This window comes from Mus caroli, unplaced genomic scaffold, assembly GCF_978045245.1.
Source record: "Mus caroli unplaced genomic scaffold, Mus_caroli_1 scaffold_15, whole genome shotgun sequence".
In the NCBI taxonomy this organism is placed as follows: Eukaryota; Metazoa; Chordata; class Mammalia; order Rodentia; family Muridae; genus Mus; species Mus caroli.
Genome location: NW_028227270.1, coordinates 84,944,860 through 84,963,178, shown reverse-complemented (window position 1 = coordinate 84,963,178; position 18,319 = coordinate 84,944,860). Strand labels below are relative to the sequence as shown.

The 18,319-nt window shown below is 40.5% G+C and overlaps 1 protein-coding gene across 3 annotated transcripts in view; it reads left to right on the top strand.

Moving 5' to 3' along the window:
- The window catches only part of Fars2 (phenylalanyl-tRNA synthetase 2, mitochondrial), a 423,978-nt gene that overhangs the window by 116,640 nt on the left and 289,019 nt on the right, over positions 1-18,319 (top strand). For all 3 annotated transcript variants that reach the window (XM_021180053.3, XM_021180052.3, XM_085831173.1), the window contains one exon: positions 10,024-10,155. In XM_021180053.3, coding sequence (XP_021035712.1) covers positions 10,024-10,155 — 132 coding nt within the window. The remainder of the gene's footprint in view (positions 1-10,023; positions 10,156-18,319) is intronic.

Sequence of the window (18,319 nt, the reverse complement as noted above, 5' to 3'; positions counted from 1 at the left end):
TGTGACCCCCCACAAGGGGTTGTGACCCACAGGTTGAGAACCACTGGTCTGTGCTTATTCATTTCTCATCTATACCATTAGAGTAGTTCTAGAGAGTGAAATAACATCATTCATTGTTCACTTGAGTGTGCTCATTGTAGTTTGACTCTAATCCATAGCCAGATGTATTTTACAATAAAAAATGCCCAATATATTAGCCTTTCTGAGGCTTGGGCTTACTCTGCAGTGGAGATGTGACCTGCCAGCACAGTGCTAACTGGGCACAGGACATCACCATGAGACTCAGCAGCATCCTCATAGTTTCTATCATCTCCTCTCTTTGTGGAATGTAGTTATAAGTTCTTCATTACTTGGAATTTCTCCTTCCTCTTCATTTTCATCATTTATATCCTGTTGCCTTATCTTCAAGTTCACTTCTTTTCTCTGAAAGATCAACTTTGTTACTTATCCTGTCCTGTACATTTTTTTTTATCATATTCACGATGTGATGGGAATTTTCTTAATTATCTTCCAAGTATGTGCTTAATATATACAGTCTTTGATTAAGCTTTTGGACATATTGAACATAAGTATAACATCTAGTTTAATGTTTTTGTTTTCTAGTTCTGTCATTAGTCATTTCATGATCAGTTGCTATTGATTTTTATCTACCTATATTTTTTTCTTATTTGAATTCCCTGTGATTATTTATGCAACACCAGCAGTGCTTATTTCACTGTGTTTTAATCACAGTTTTGGGATTAGTCCTAAATACTCTAATCCATTTATGATCTTTATTTTACTCTTTCTTGGGAAAGACTGGGATAGTGTTTAGAATGTGACAGTTTTTCCCCAGTACTGATGCAGGGACTTTCTGAGCCCTATGATAGATAGATAAACAGTGCATTATGAGTCTTTCTATTTGGCTTCCAGGAACTGGAACCATTCCCATGGGAGCATCATTCCCAGCTATTCTTGGTGAGTCTCAATTTCTGGCTGCAGGTGGCCTATCTGTATCTGTATATGTATGTATATGTATAGGTACATGAAGTTAGCATTCCACGGAGGGTGGTCCTTTGTAGAGTCACAGAGCTTGGTCAGTCTGTCTCTTCCTTCCCCTCTCACTCTTTCCCATGCACTCATGCCTCCATAGTTGTCCAGACTTCCATCTCTGTCTCTTTAACTCAGGGAGATTGCTGTGCTATTCCTGCTTTCTTCATCCTTCATGGAATTAAGTCTCCTTTCTCAGAGATCAGTGTTCCTACTTCCCTGGTCCCCTGGGCTTGAATGGTGTTGTTTTGTGCATGTTTGCCCTGCAGTTCATGGGTCCTGTACCTGTGGATCAAACCTTCTATGAGTCAAACTATTCTTTATAAGAAGTTGCTTCTGTACTCTGTATGTATAGATGTTTTCTTCTTGGTATTATTCCTTAAGCAGAATCATTTTCTTCTTGTTGTTATTTTCTAAATAATCCCTTAACGGTGGGTGACATAGTACTTAGGTATTTTCCAGTGTCTCACATTGTCTAATCCTATAGCTCTTCAGAGCCATAGCCCCAGGCTGCATTTGGGTGGTGGTTTTCTTCATCCTTTCTGTACCATCATAGAATTCACCCTGTCATTGTCTCCAAGAAAGCTTTAGTACTCCTCACCTTGTTCCAAGTGTTAGGTCTGCAGATCCCAGTCTCATAGCGCTTCCCAGCTGTGGGTCTGGAGTCCAATGGAACTTGTTCAATCTGACCTCTCATTGTGCGTCATTTCTCTTCTGTTTCTCACCCTTGGAAGTGTTTCTCTTGTTTCTGAATTTAGCCTATGCCTTCTTTCCCTACCATTTTTGTTATTCTTTTGTTATAGTTAGAACAAGGATCCACCCTACAGTCTTGGCTTTGTAGTGCCCTTTGCGTGTGAGCTGAGTTAATGCCATTTATTATTATTATTTTTTTCTATCTGCTCTAGTGGAAGGCAGCATGGGAGGCTATTGTCTAACATACCTAGTGCTAATCTTGGCCTGGAAACTTAACTCCATAGTAGCATGAGTTCCATTTCCTTCACCTGTAAAAGGAGAATAATCATTGTTGTGTTTGGTGGTTTCTAGCCTGAGAGAGTATAGCAGTATATGAGAGAAGACATATCAAATACTTACACAGTACCTAATATGTACAAACTAGACAACAAATGCCATTTGCCTTTGGGACACAGCTTAGAAGTATGTGTTCACATCATAGTTTGTAAGGATGTACAGGACTCTAGGACCTTACTTCCATTGCCTTCAATTAAAACCACCCGTGGAGCCTGCTAGTGGCCAGGTCCTGTGCTGTGCCCTTTGCATGCCTTCCTTAGTAAACCGTCATAGAACTATTGTTTAGATGAGTTGAGGTACCAAGATGGTAAGGAATACACACAGTATAGCTAGGATCTGATAGGTCTGCAGTAGCTCTCAGCAGAGATGGTGCCCATCTGTCATCTTTTTAAAATTTTTTAAATTTTTATCAGATTTGCATTCTGGAGTGAGTGAATTCCATTTACCCTACATTGTGGAGGAGCAGTGGGACTTTACCTCAAAGTAGGGTGCAGTTTAATAAACAGCCATGCAGAGTGAGTCGCCTGTCCTAGCACCCTTGACTACATTCTCAGTTTTCAAAATGCTGGTGGGCATCTGTCTCTTCATGGTGAGTTGGAGAAATGAATCCAACGTAAAGAACCTAGCTCTAATCTAAGGGGATCCTAGGAAGAGAGCACCCAGGGTCATTCCCTTAAACACTGCTTCCCAACACAAAGGGGACCATTGCTGTGGGATCAGCCATGCCATCACCAGTGGTGGCGAGTTGCTAGCCTTTAGTTTTCCCTCCTGTTCTGTACATTTATTAGCAGAAGGTCACTGTGGCCCACACACCACTGGCACCTGGTGTGTGCTTGGAGAGATCTCCACCAAAGGACTTTATGACATGGTGGTTTGCCTTGGCTTTGTTAGGAATGCCTTTGTTCCACTTAGCAGTCTGCAGTATTGGACTCCCTAGCAAGTGACTGTGTAGACGTGGGGGATGTACGTGGTATACTAAGTAGCTACAGTGGGGAAATTGGCAGGTTTGTGAGGCCCTGGGTGGCGATGAAGGCTATGCCATGGATGAGGTTTTGTTGCTTTGGAAATGGAATTTACACTCTTATTCCCACAAGGATGCTTCAGAGATTAAATGTGCCTCCTCTTCCTCATAACCTCTAGCAACACATTTGCTAATTCTGGAAGACATTCTTCCCTTGCTAGGGGAGAGACAAGGGCTGCATGGAGATAGCTAGTGGCTGAGAAGGCAGCAGGAACCGTAGTGTCCTGTGCACACTGGCTGTCTCACTTGCCTAAGGTGGCTCAGGCAGGTGGTCCTTTATTAGCACCTCCCTAGATCCTCATCTGGGTCCAGAACTCCAGTTTACACCACCGTTAATTCTATTTCTAGGCTTCTGTGAAAATCATTGAGATAATGTTAGTGTAAAATATTATGTTAACATCTGTAGAGGACAACTCGGCAATGTTTATTCCAGTTATAGAAGTACTTATTCTTGGGCCCAGGAGGGTGTTTTCTTAAAGCATTGCTTGACTGTCATCTATGCACTAAGCATATATCAGTCAGGGGTGTCTGTGAACAGCAGTACTTTGGAGGAATGAGGGAGGAAATGAGTGAGCACTCTGTCTTCATGCAGAGAGGCCCCAGACATACCCAGGGTCTAGACAGTGTGTGTGAGGGACCTGGTTTGGATTCTGTTTTTATATCTAAGGAAACAAGGAAAGTGGAAATGCATATTTGTATTTGCTTACACATGGCAGTTTAAAAAAGATTATGTTTCCTGTAAGGATTCAGGAGAGCAAAAGAGACTAGACTGAGACAGAAATGTGAGGGAGGCGCCTCATTGCAGGCCTGCTCGATAGCTGGATTTATCCTGCTAGAGTGTTTTGATTCTGAACTCTGTCAATATATTATGTAACCCTCTTCCCCTCCCAAAAAGATCTTTTTTTTTTTTTTTTTTTTTAAACAAGAAAGTTGTTAAAATAGAACCCTGCTAAGAAGTCTGAAAAGCATGGCGTGCATGCTCATTATCATACCTCTGTCAAGGACTGTGGAATTCCTGGGAAGTAGGGAATGAGTTGCCAAGTGCCTTTGCCAGTGAGGCTGAGTTATTTCTCTGGCTACAATGTCGTTTTCTAGCATACTGTCAATTTTTAAAATAGTTTTTTATTACATTTATTTATTTATTTATCTATATATTTATTTGGAGGTGTATGTGTGTGTCATAGTGCATATGTATAGGCCAGAGAACAACTTCAAAGAGGATTATCTCCTTCCATTATGGAGGTCTTGAGGATCAAACTCAGGTCTTTGGCCTTGGTGGTCAGTGTCTCTATCTGCTGAGCCATTTTGCCAACCCAGTGCCACTTTTTAGGAACTTATTTCCAAGCAGAGTGCTGGCTCTGTCTTGTTCTCTCCATCCTGCTTCACTCTGGTGGATGCCTGCCACAGGTGTTCTAAAAGCAGCCAGAGCCACTGCTTTAATTGCTCTTACTTCTGTACAACTGGTACCTGCTGAGAAAGACCTATTGAAAAATTAATGACATAAACAGAGATTAATGGTATATGTGTAGTCAGCTTTAAAAATTATTTACTCCAGTGGAGGGTGGCCTTGGAGGGATTTAGAAAACCCTTGCTATAGGCTCTGGTTTGGGTTGTCTTCACATTTAGATTCTACAGCCTGTGAGAGGGGTTCTCATGACACAGGCCCACTTTAAATATGATGGGTCTAGGAGCCAGGAGAATCTGTTTAGTCTTTACTCGGGGAAGTTGAATGTGATCATTTATTAACCATGGGATCTCTTGTGGAGGCGACAGGGAAATGGAATGGAAAGACCACTGTACTGATACTCACAATGTGCCCATCAAAATGATAGAAACTCCAGCTTTTCATGGGAGTCAAAGGAAGATGGAAAGTGCCCCACCCATGCATGCATTTTGTCTCTAGTTGGTCTTGCTAAGAATGTAGCAGTTGAGAGGCTGGTATGTGGGTGGCTTGCAGAGTAGCCATTCCTCATTCCTGGTTTCCTGGGGCAGTAGGGTAGGTAATGTGTGTGGTCTTCAGAGGTGAGAAAGAAGTGGAGTACTCATGGACTTTTTCCCATTGGCTTATGTCACTGGCCAAAATGAATTTCAGTTCACAGTTCCATAGATACCTACCTCAAGGGTTCTCTGCACACCACCCCTACTCCTTGAAGTCTGTGTCTACACCTAAGTAGAGGAGCTTGGATTCTGAGAACTAGGCTGGCTTCTATGGTGTCTCTTCTCAAGGCCTACACATAAGACAACAATAAAATAGCTGTCTTAACACAACATTGAGACATGGCAGCTGGACCCACAAGCATAAATTAACTTACCTTTGAAATTAGGGGCTTGAACTCAAGTGTGCATTTATTATGAAATAGTCTGTCTCTGGTTGACCCTGGGCTGAAAGACCACAAGTGTTTTTGGATAACTGCACTTATTTACAGAGGTCTGAAGCTGATTTGAAAATCCCTGTGCTTTATTTATAAATGGAAATTATGATGCCTCTTTGCTTATAGAAAAAAGGCCTGGGCATGATTTTTACAGTAGCTATATTATGATATGGTTTGACTTCTTTCAAGTACCTCAGTAACATGATGACTATTAAATCTGTGTGAGTTGGACAAGCTTATCTCTGAATATGTTATTTTTAGTGGTTATTTTTACTTTTGATACTTGACATGTGTAATAAACCATAATTTCAGCTAGTTGTTAATATTTTATTGTTAATATAGGAAGCTTGCTAAGGTGCGTTTAAAATTGCAGTTAATGTAGGAATTTTGAGGTCATGCACAAAAGCAAAGAAAAAAGCATATTTAGGTGGTACTCCTGAAGCACTCAATAAATCGCTTAACAAATCATCTTGAAAGTGCGTGCCAAATCCACGAAGAAAATACGCTTTAGTGCTAATATCTTAGGCTTTCTATAAACGATTCCATTAGCAGTGGTTTAAAAATAACCACTGTTCATATGTCAAAGCAACAAGTTTAAATTGTTTAAATATATAAGAGAATATGGCATTTTTACCAATATTATACATTAACCAATTATCATTACAACATTATAATCACTGCTTAGGTTTGAAATCAAGCCACAGCCTGCTCAAAAGTGGGGTTTGGAAGATCTGAGCCTTTGCTTCTTCAAAGAAGGCTAAAGGAGTGACTAGGAAAGTGTAGAGTTGGTGGAGCAGAGGCCATGGATGGTATGAGGTTCAGCATCCTTTGCAAGGCCAGTGGGAGTTTTGGAAGATCTGAGGTGGTTCTTGTATTCAGAACTTCCTGCTTAGTAGACATACCTGTGGCCCATCTATGTCTTCTGAAGGTTTGATTGTGCCACACAGGCTCTGCTATACAGATTATAGCATTCATGCTTGTGGGCTTTGGAAAGCATGGGCTGCCTTTCCTGCTCAGCTGTGGTTTGCTCTGATAGGCAGATGTCAGTGTCCAAGAGTCTCCTTCATTTCTTTTTTTTCCCTTCACATGTACATGGGAACTTCCTCTCTCTCTCTCTCCCTCTTCCTCTCTCTCTCTCTCTTTCATGTATGTATGTATGTATGTATGTATGTATGTATATATGTATATATGTATGTTCATTACAGATGGTTGTGAGCTACCATGTGGTTGCTGGGAATTGAACTCCAGACCTTTGGAAGAGCAGTCAGTGCTCTTAACCACTGAGCCCACATATGAACAATACTAAATGGACTCAGTATGTTGTGTGGTATATGTGAATGTATGTATGTATGCATATAAGTAGAATGGGTCATGGATTTGACAGCAAGGGGGGACATGGGAGGAGTTGGATGGGAAGAGTAAGAGGTAGAAATGTTAATATAGTACTTATGGATGAATGAAATTCTCAGAAAAATATAAATAAATAAAAAGTGTGCCATCATTCCCAGCTTGGTGTATGTGTGTGTGTGTGCGTGTGTGTGTGTGTGTGTGTGTGTGCGTGTGTGTGTGTGTGTGTGTGAGCGAGTGGACTGCAGATGTTTCCTTCATTTCTCTTGAAAATGACACCTGTAGGAAGATTGGGGAAATATTTCTAGGGGATTGTTGGGCTTTCCCAAGGGACATTTGTTCAGGTTTATACAGCCCTTCTTTTCGTGCAGCTGCAGATTAGCAATTGCTTGCACATAGGGTTCTCTTCAGCTGTTCTGGCCTTAGCAGGTGATTCGCAGACCTTTTGCCAGTGTCCCTCATCAGTGAAACTTTCCTATTCCATTAGAGAGGCTGGCTGTATCTGTGCAGCACTAGAAACAAGTATCTATTGCTACATGCAGCAGTGTGGAAAAATCTTAGATTGATCAAGACAACAAAAGACTACAAAGGAGGGGCGGTGGGTTAAAACACTGTATTGCAAAATTATAACATTAATAAAATATCTACCAGTTCACTACATCCCAGGCATTTAAAAAAGGTTAATTTCAAACAGGTTCTTGCTAAGTTGCCTATACTGGTTTAGAACTTGCTGTCTGCCTCCTCAGTCTCCTGGATAGCTGGGATTGCAGGTGTGTGTCTGTATTCCTGCTTCTGCCTTTACCTTGAATATGGTTACAGATTTATGAATGTATACATCTGTCAATATCTGTCAGATTGGGTACTTTTTACCATGCATAGTTTAATGTCTTTTTGTTAGAAATGTGTGTGTGTGTGTGTATTAGAAGAGGAAATAAATTGTCATTGTAAACAAAAATTACTCAGCACAGTAGACAGCAGCTAACTAGAAAAAGCAATTTCAAGTTGAACAGAACAAAGTGAAAACTCTGCTTTCATAGAGAAGACATCATGTCTCATAATTTTGCTTCCATATGATTTTATCATTATTGATTTGAAACAGGATTTCATTATATAGCCTTAGCTAACATGGAATTTGTTATATATACCCAGCTGGCCTCAACTTTGGACAATTCTGCCTTTGCCTCTCATGCGATCACTGCTGGCTTCTGTCTTAAGTTTTGATTGATGGTCAGGGAATTGTTTAAACTATCAAGGTTAAGGATTTAGAGTAGAGGAGTCCTGAAGATTGGCTTAGTCACCTGCCTAGTTTTGTGACTTTGGGCAAGGTTAGACTTTCTCTGTTTGGGTCTCTCTTCTCTGTAAAAAGGACTGTAGATATATATTGAGTGCTGAGAGGATGGAAGGAGTCACTAGCACTGCTAGAGTTCAAGTCAGATAGTGTTGAGCAAGAAAATTGAGTGCCTTAAATTTACTGGGGGTTGGAGGCTGCTTTCTGTGGAGTTGGACCATTCCAGGGATGCACAGGAACTCTGATGACTTGTGTATCTTAAATGTTCCTGATAAAGTCATCAAGCCACTAGGTGATTGCCCATCTGTTCTCTACTTTCAGGTCACCTCTGCTGTCTTACTTGGGGTTTTATTGCTGTGGAGAGATAGCATGACCAAGGCAACTCTTATAAGGACAACATTTAATTGAGGCTGGGTTACAGTTTTAGAGGTTCATTCCATTATCATCATGGTCAGAAGCATGGCAGCATCTAAGCAGACACATATGGTGCTGGAGGAGCCAAGAGTTCTACATCTTGATCTTAAGGCTGTAGGAGACTTGTCTTCTACAAGTAGCTAGGAGGAGGGTCTCATTTGCACTGAGCATAGGAGGAGACCTCAAAGTCTGCCTACACAGTGACACGCTTATGCCAACAAGGCCACACTTCCTAAATAGTGCCACTTTCCATGGGCTGAGTATATTCAGTCCACCGCATCTGTCTGTCTTGGCCATCATTGTTTTGAGTTCATTAATTTTTTTCTTTGCTAAATAATGAGCTCATTGCTCAAAAGAATCATATTTCTGATGGCTTATTGAAGATCAATTTTGACATTTTGTAGGTATTGCTTTTTCTTTGTTGATTTTTAAATGTATTTGCCATTTACTGGAGAAAACTATTTTATATTTTTAAATATTTTGCTTAAATTTGAAAGACTTTTTATTAACATGTTAGCTCTTAACAGTTCATAAAACTATCAAAATGAAATTCTAAGAGAGTGAAAGTTGGTCCCATCTTTGTCAGCTAGACATTGTGGTTTGTGAAAACACAGGCGATTTCTGAAGTCAAAGGTTTGATGCTTTGCAGATGTTAGCCAGAGAACATTTCTGTAGTAACTAGTCCAGCAACAGGAATAGGGAACCAGTGGGAATCGGTCCACTGGGCCAGAATGGATTTGAGGAAGGTGTAAACTTTGTACCTTGAATCTACTTGCCTATAGATTAGAAGGACAATATTATGCTAGACAAAGCTTGGGATTGGAAGGCATGCTGTAAAGAGCATTTGTGAGTTTAACAGCCCAGCATGGGTCTGTGTCCTCTGGACTTATAAGGACATTTAGCTGGTGTCAGCATGATAGATTTCAAGTCAACAATTTCAACCTCTACCCATAAAGGTGAAGCTCCTGCACAGGTAAATAGCATACCATCATTAGGTCATTGCAGTAGAATTTCATCATTGACAGATGGACAGATGGCTCAGTGGTTTAGACCACTCACTGCTCTTCAGAGAGCCTGAGGTCAATTCTCACCAACCACATGGTGGCTCACAACCACCTGTAATGGGATCTGATGCCCTCTTCTGGTGTGTCTCAAGGCAGCTACAGTGTACTCACATATTTCATCATTGATTATGTAGATTTGGAGAGCAGTCTAGTGAAAGTATAGTTTCTTTAATTCTATCCTGCCACTGTGACTTACAGAAACCACCAGGATTACCCACTTTTTCATGGTGTTGGACTGATTTGCTTTTAGAGGGTCCTGAGAATGACATAAGATTCTTTTGTTTTTAATAAGATACATCCAGTTTCTCCAAAGTTTTTAGATTTATTGTCTTGCCCCAACTTATTGCAAATTATCTTGTTTGCTGTTTGTTTTATTTGGAATGTTGTAGTTGATGTCATTAGTTGTGGTTTAAATGAGGATGTCTTATGGCTTGGTATGCCTTTCCTTGTCCTCTGCAGGGCTGGAGGTTCGGTGGGTGGATTGCTACTTCCCCTTCACCCACCCTTCCTTCGAGATGGAGATCAACTTCCGTGGAGAATGGCTTGAAGTCCTTGGCTGCGGTGTGATGGAGCAGCAGCTTGTCAATTCAGGTAAGAAAGAATTCCACACTGCACTTACAGGTTTCCTAGAGGACCCCTGTATTCTCATGTGACTCCATTTGCATAGTCACCTACAGTTATGTCACCAGGGGCAGTATCACCAGCCTTTCTGAGAATTCTCATGAGACCCATTTCTAATGAAGTGCTTGTCATTGCTCATTTTGCAAATGAGTCTTATCTTTGGAGATCTCTTTTATCAGCTCTTGACAGCTAGATTTGGATCACCGGAGTTTCTTTTCCTTGAGAGTGGAGGTGGGGGTGGGTGCTGGTTTTGTAACTGCCCCAAAAGCATTTAGATATGTGTCACAGGAGTGCAGTTTATCTTCTCAGATATTCAAGAATAAAGCTAATATATAAACCTCTTTTGTTCTTATTGCATTCAGTTCAATAGCCAGAATTCAGGAGAGATTTTATAACTACACTACAGCCCCAAAATAAAACCACACATGCTCGTGTTGCCTAGTTGCTCCCCAATGTCACCAAAGGTATTTCCATCAAGTGAGGCAATGTGGAATGACATGGTAACTGATTAATCTCTAACAAAATTTGAGAAAGCTCTCTGCAGTTCTTCTTTGGGAGACCATTGCCTAATACAAATCATACCATTTAGACTTGCTGTGTGTTTTGAAAATATCACTCTCTGAATTTAATTATAAAAACTTTTTTTTTTTTAGGGCTAGGGATGCTTACATGCATAAAGCTCTGGATTTGATCCCCTGGACATGACGTTATATTCCCTATAGTCTGTAATCCCATCACTCAGCAGCTAGAGGCAGAAGGAACAGAAATTCAAAGATATCCACAGCTATGTAGTGAGTTCAAGACCAGTGTATGATACTTGAAGCATTCTCAAACCCACCAAATAACTATGCATGCATATGTAGGTATATACTGTGTGGCCTGAGTTTATTAGTGCAAGGTGAGAGATTAGGCAGAGAAACACCAAGTAGAGAGGGACTGATGTGGACTGTTGCCTGTTCAGTGTCCCCCACTCTCTGCATTTGGACTCTTGGAAAAGGGCATTTACAGTGTGGTCTTAGAAGGCAGTTTAGCTTGGATAGGTTACAGACTTCTGCCACAGGGTAGACAGGAGGGAATCATTCTTGGTAACTAATACATTTTGAGAAGATTATGATTAAAAGGCATGTGGTACCAGGTCAGGATGAGGAAGGCATGTGGTACCAGGTCAGGATGAGGTGAGACAGAAGACAGAAGGTGGCATGAATGTTGGAAATATCCTTGGGTTAGAGGCTGAAAGCCTGGCCCCGCTTCTAAATCTTGAGTCCTGCGTTGTCTATTATTATTATTTATTCATTTTTATTTTTTTGGTTTTTCGAGACAGGGTTTCTCTGTGTAGCCCTTGCTGTGCTGGAACTCACTTTGTAGACCAGGCTGGCCTCGAACTCAGAAATCTGCCTGCCTCTGCCTCCCGAGTGCTGAGATTAAAGGCGTGTGCCACCACGCCTGGCTTTGCCTATTATTTATTCACTAAAATGATCAATTTAGAACAAGAAAAATAGTTCATTCCCAAGATGCCATATGTATGGAGGCAGCAGCCTGGATCCTCTAATATGCCTTTGTGAGAACACTGTTATAGAGTATTTATTTATGTGATCAAGAAGTGGATAGTTGAGAAAGGAAAAGGGGATTGAAAGCATGGAAGGGTAGAGGGCACTGTCTGCTGCCCGTGAATGGGTGTATTCATGACTGTTTAAAGGGTTTGTACCAGGAAATGATGGTGCCTCATTTTTCTGAAGGTAGAGTTTTGGGTTTTTTAATCTAAGATCACTCATTAGACAGCTATGCAGATCTGAATAAGGGCTTGATGATTTCAACCGATTTGAAGTAGCTCAAAGTTTCCAATTCCTGGAAAGCTACTTAAGCAGTTGGCACATCTCAGGCTCATGGCCACATTGTTCCATGTAGATATGTGGCCTCAAAAACTGATGATCACACAAATGACTTGAAGTTGGAGAGCCCAAGATCTGTCCAGGTTTCCCCTGGCTTTCCTTGAGGGCCCCTCAATCTTCAGGGCTCTGCACACAGACAAATGCCTCATAGACAGCTTTCCCCTGTGTGTAAAGCTGGCCTAGGGATGAAGAGTGGAAATTAGAGCCTGAGAGTAAATCATAGTCCTCTGTTGACCTTGGGTGTTTAGAAACTCAGGCTGATCTTCAACAGACGAGTACACTTTGCCCATGTCCTGTGATCCTTGGTTTTCTTGTAGCTGAAGTGGATACAAGGATGCCCTATATGAAATCTCTATATCAAAAGTAGTTGAGGTACTGAATGAAAAGTGCTTAGGAAAAAGCTTAACATATAATCACAATGGAGTAGAGATTAACTGCCCATATTGTAACATCCAGAATGTTGCTAATGCTTAGAGCCATTTATCAACAATCAAGTTGCTGCAAAGTTGTATGCATGACATTTAAGCATCTTAGGTAGAGGAAAACTTAAGTAATGGAAAAAAATAGTTGATATTATAAAAGGGCACCGGTGTAGGACTTGCTGCTTGTACTTGAAGTTAGTGTCTAAGAACATAGAAAGGTTTGTCATCAATATGCATTCACTGATAAGTGGATATTAGCCCAAAACTTAGGATACCCAAGATATAAGATACAATTTGCTAAACGCATGAAACTCAAGAAGAATGAAGACCAAAATGTGGACACTGTGCCCCTTCTTAGAATTGGGAACAAAACACCCATGGAAGGAGTTACAGAGACAAAGTTTGGAGCTGTGATGAAAGGATGGACCATCTAGAGACTGCCGTATCCAGGGATCCATCCCATAATCAGCTTCTAAACGCGGACACCATTGCATACACTAGCAAGATTTTGCTGAAAGGACCCAAATATAGCTGTCTCTTATGAGACTATGCAGGGGCCTAGCAAACACAGGAGTGGATGCTCACAGTCAGCTATTGGATGGATCACAGGGCTCCCAATGGAGAAGCTAGAGAAAGTACCCAAGGAGCTAAAGGGATCTGCAACCCTATAGGTGGAACAACATGATGAACTAACCAGTACCCCGGAGCTCTTGTCTCTAGCTGCATATGTATCGAAAGATGGCCTAGTCGGCCATCAATGGAAAGAGAGGCCCAATGGACTTGCAAACTTTATATGCCCCAATATAGGGGAATGCCAGGGCCAAAAGAATGGGAATGGGTGGGTAGGGAAGTGGGGGGCGCTATGGGGGACTTTTGGGATAGCATTGGAAATGTAATTGAGGAAAATATGTAATAAAAAATATTAAAAATTAAAAAAAAAAGAAAGGTTTGTCATACTAACTTCTCCTGATGATTTAGCTCCCTCCACCCCAACCCTACCTTTGGTGATTTTCGGACAATATTGTGTCATGTCTCAATACTTAAGTTTCCCACTGGGTTGACTTGGGATGCTTGTGTATCTTCGTATGCGATATGGTAGAAAACATCTAAAGTTATTACCATGACATCACAGGCTGTGATTGTACCAGGAGGAAATATATCATTCATTGAGCCTTTGTGAGGTTTAGATTATGCAAGACAGAGAGGAGGTCTGTGGTGCAAAATAACTTTAAACATAGAATATGTTTCTATTATGGATAATCATGTTGGCCAGCTTGACCACATCTAGAATCAACCAAAACCTTAGCAGTTGAGAGATTTCCTTGATTGGATCATTTGAGGTAGGATGACCCACCCTAAATCTAGGCCACAAGTGCTGGTCTCAGCCCATATAAAACGACATAAAAATGGAAGCTTTCTAATTTTGCCTTACCCCCACTCTCATTGCTAAGTTCATCTGTGCTATTGCTGAGGCATTCCTTCACTGGGATTTGAGCCTACTTCTATATTCCCATGTAGACTGAGACATCCTCCCTCATGGAATGAACAACTACTGGATTCTTAGCCTTTCTATCAGGAGATAGTGATTGTTGGACAGGCCAGACATGAATCTGTAAGCTACTTTAATAAATCCCATACACACACATACACACACACACACACACACACACTCATTCTACTAGTTCTTTTCCTCCAGAGAGCTCTTGGCATAATTTCCTTGTGTCCTTGTTGAATTGTGAAATGGACTCTTAGGAACCCTGTGTAAATCCATTCATTATCAGTTTCTTTTGTTAAACAATTATTGTTTGCCTATTTGTGTATGCATTTTTTTCTTGCTGTCTTTTTATGGCTAATGTGAAATAGAGTTAGTATTGTCCCTTTGAGAGTGTTCCGACACACAGACATAAAAAACGGTAAAGGTATCCTGTGATACTCGTCACAGGAATGAATAGTAAGCACAGTGAAAGAAGGGAAAGAGTTTGAAGGCTTTGGGAAGATTAGGTCAGAGATTGTGAGGATGGAGCACTCACAATACAGAGGTTGGCAATACATGGCTCCAGGTAAGTCAGCTTCCTGTTTCCCAGGAATCCCATCTGTTGTCACTGCTGCTGCTCAGTTGGTTTTCCTGGTGTGCTTTCTCTGTGCAAATGTGAGCCTCTTTCTTTTCTGTCCTTCTTTGACAACTCATCTCTGTAGGTTCCATATGGTTCAGTATTAGTCATTAAAGTTTATCAATTTTTAAAGGGCATCAGCCTTGGTATAGCCTTAGCTTGTTAGGTACATTAGACATGCTGTTTAATAGTATTTTCAAAAAAATTTAGACAGGGCATTTGACCAAGAGTTTACAAAAATAATAAAAAGTACCTTTTCCATATAAAAACATACATCATTGTAGTTTGAATGCAGGATGTCCCTTAAAGCTCATGTATTAAAATATTGGTCCCCAGCTTGGTGCTATTTATTGCATGTGGGATGTATTTGGAAGGGAGATGGGATGGGTCACTGGACACATGCCCTTAAAGGATATTTAGGCTCCATCCTGTCTCTGACCTCTATGATGTGGGAAGCGTCCTCTGATTATGGTGTACTCCTGTACCCTAGTCTAAAACTCTGAGCTAACTAACCATGAACTGACACGTCACAAGCCGAGTTCCACCATGCTTTGAAAATGCTGTGTTTGGAATAAATTGAATTTTCCCTTAATTTGGTGTAGATGATGTTATAACCACAGTCAAAATAAACAATATTTTGTCATGAAGATGTTTGCTGTTGACCTCTTTGTGATCTGCTCTATCCCCAACCCCGTCTTGAAACCACTGATAGGTGATTCTACTTAAGCTTTTCCTCTCTATTATGTTCGGGAAATGGTGTTATATGGTCAGTATGTATTCTTCATATATGACTTCTTTCACTTAGCATACAGCAGTTTTGAGTTTTCCCTCTGTTAAGGTATCAGCCAGTGCTCTATCAGCTCATTGCTGTTCTTTTTGAATAGTGTTCTGGGGGACAGGGCAGCCTTGGCAGGGGTTTCTTCTTTCTTGTTGGTTGGTTCTTCTTGAGGCAGCGGAGGGGGAAGAGTGAAGGCAGAGGGTAATACTTTCAGGTTTCTGGGTAAGAATTTTTTATTTTTAACAAGAAATTTAGGGTTGCTATATACTAAAGAGATTACTTATCTAAGTCTAAGTTACTATGCTATTGTAGCTGACCTGCCTTCTGTGATCCTCTGAGGCCAGAGACTGCAGTTTCTGGCTCTTAGTACCTCATCCTAAAATAGCAGGAGATTAAGTAAAGGAATAATTGCTAGAGCCTTTTCCCTATTGTTCTGATGCCTCTTGCTTGTCCAGCTAGGGTGGAGGTTTGGAGCAATAAACTTCTACTGAACCAGGAGAAGAGAATAACACTCACAGAAGGAAAAACCTTTATGTAAGCGAATATGCATAATCTCACATACGTTCGTATACAGAGTCATGTATGCTCATTTTTTCATTTATACATTTCCATTCAAACCCAGTTGGGCCCCGCATGCTTGCATTCTCAGAATTATATACTTATACACACATGCATACATTCTCAAACAATTACATACTTAAATACACATCTAACTTACATATGCATATGGAGCAAAAGACCACGCACCAGTGCAGAAAGAATTCACTCATTCTGGATGAAAAGTGACCTCCAATCTTTATTACATAGAGAAAGAAAAGGCTTCTACCCTTTTAATGCTAAGTGAATTAAACCCATGTTTGTAAGGAAAAAAGCTTTGTTTCTTTTAATAAGACTAAACCTGCCTCGTCCTTACCATGGGATCTATTCTGTCCCATAGTAAGGAGAAGCCTGCCTGCTCCTTCTCTCTGCAGCATCTTCTCTTTTCCTCTTTCCCTCTGCATTCTGCACATTGCTCTCTTAGTATTTTATGTTACCTATAACTTCTAAGTTATTCCACTCTGCATTCTCCTTCTAATCTAGTAAGTGTTCTGTTTAAAAACTTCTCCTCAGCTCACTTCTTCTCACCTCAGTCCCTCGGTTCTGACTCTTCTCTTGTCCTCAGCCCTTAAACATCTTTCAGAATACATGACCACATGTTTAAAAGTTCATCAAAAGTTCACACACAAAATAAATCATAAATTGAAATAGGAGTTTACAACAGTGAATGTTTACATGCATATCCATTAGGAGTAATTATCTAGCTAAACATCCATCACCTGTCTCAGCTCCATAGGTTCACTGAAGGTTTAAAACCATAACTAAGTTATTAGTGAAGTTTTGTATAGATAAACTGAGTCAATATTTTATCTTCTGTCCTAGCACTTATAAATAGTTAGTTCCCATTTATGACCTTTGGTTAATTGTTTTACAACCTCTTGGAAAGTGCTCTGAGAAGGAGCAATTCTGGTTACTATTTGAGAGCAATTAACTGGTGACACTTGGGAAACTGACAAGAGTTCTCATTGCAGTTTTGACTATCAGAAAAGGACCTCATAGCAGTCCCACTATAAATGAGCTTAATAATCACTGATATAATTTTAGGAATTCTTACAGGGTCATCATAAAGAGTTAAGTTATCTATTTATATAGCTTCACTATAAGACAGTACATCTTCGTGGATCTGCAGAGATCTGTTCCAAATGGGTGTGCTACTACGTAGTGATTGTTATGTTTAATAATAACAGGAAAATCATATTAATAGCAGGACTCTTTCCTAAAATGAATCCCTTACAGTCTTGCTTCATAAGGGTGCACCTGTCGCAGATTATATAGTAATCGGAAGCAGGCCATTTCAGGATGACCACCTGCTGGTTATTAGCTTGTTCCATTATGGTTCCTATTCACTTAAGTCTGTTTTCCCATTTTCTGTGTGTATGTATTTTCAGGCTGCATATTTAGAGGTCTGTTCAGATTTGGACATAGTGTTGATCCCTGTTTGAAGTAAGTAATCTACTTTTCTGAGCATTCTGCAATACCTGAAAACAGTAAAGTATGAAAAATAGATCGAGGTTGATTCCATGATTACTTAAACCAAGTATCAAAGTCTTAAGCACATAAATGTGTGTGTCACATGCCTCTACATGGAATCCCATGTTTCATAAAAGTAGAATCACTTTTTGAATGAATATATTCAAAGTAATATTCTAGTGTTGTTGTCTTTTTCAATGCCTGCTGACTTACCTCTATTAGTACTCTATCAGAGCTGAGAAAAAACAAAAACAAAACAAACCTCTGCTATTATGGAATTCTGTAGTGGTTATTTTTGCATCTGGCAAGTTTTTGTTCATAGTGAACATGGCATGAATATGTTCCCATGGCTGAAAATGAACTTTGTTAGTTATTACCTGGCAATGTGGTCACTTCGTTCTGGTCACTTCCTTGTCAGTGTGCTGTTAGAAGCAGTCTTCCTGCGCGTGCCCTTGGATCCTTCTTTCGTGTGTGTCTGGCTGGCATGAGACATGTGTATGCCATGTAAATAGAACCTGTGACTCTCAGTCTCTGATGCCCAAAAGATTCTAGCTGTGCTCATGGGCGACACCTCACACGCTCAGTTGTTTACTCTTTACAGGCAAAATGACAAAGGCCTTGTGTCGCAGGGTCACTTCACTTCACTTTTTCTTGTCAATAGTGTGGTGGACGTTTCCAGTATTTGTTGTCACCAGATTTTCTGATGTCACTTTTTCAAGTGACATCCTTTCGGATGCTAGGAAATCGTCACACTTTCTTTTCATTCTCTCCTCTCAGGTTAGACTTTTACTTTGTTCCCTGTTGGAACATTGGCCTGTCCATTCATCCTTGTGAGATAAGCGGCTTTATATGAGAGAATTCTTTCTT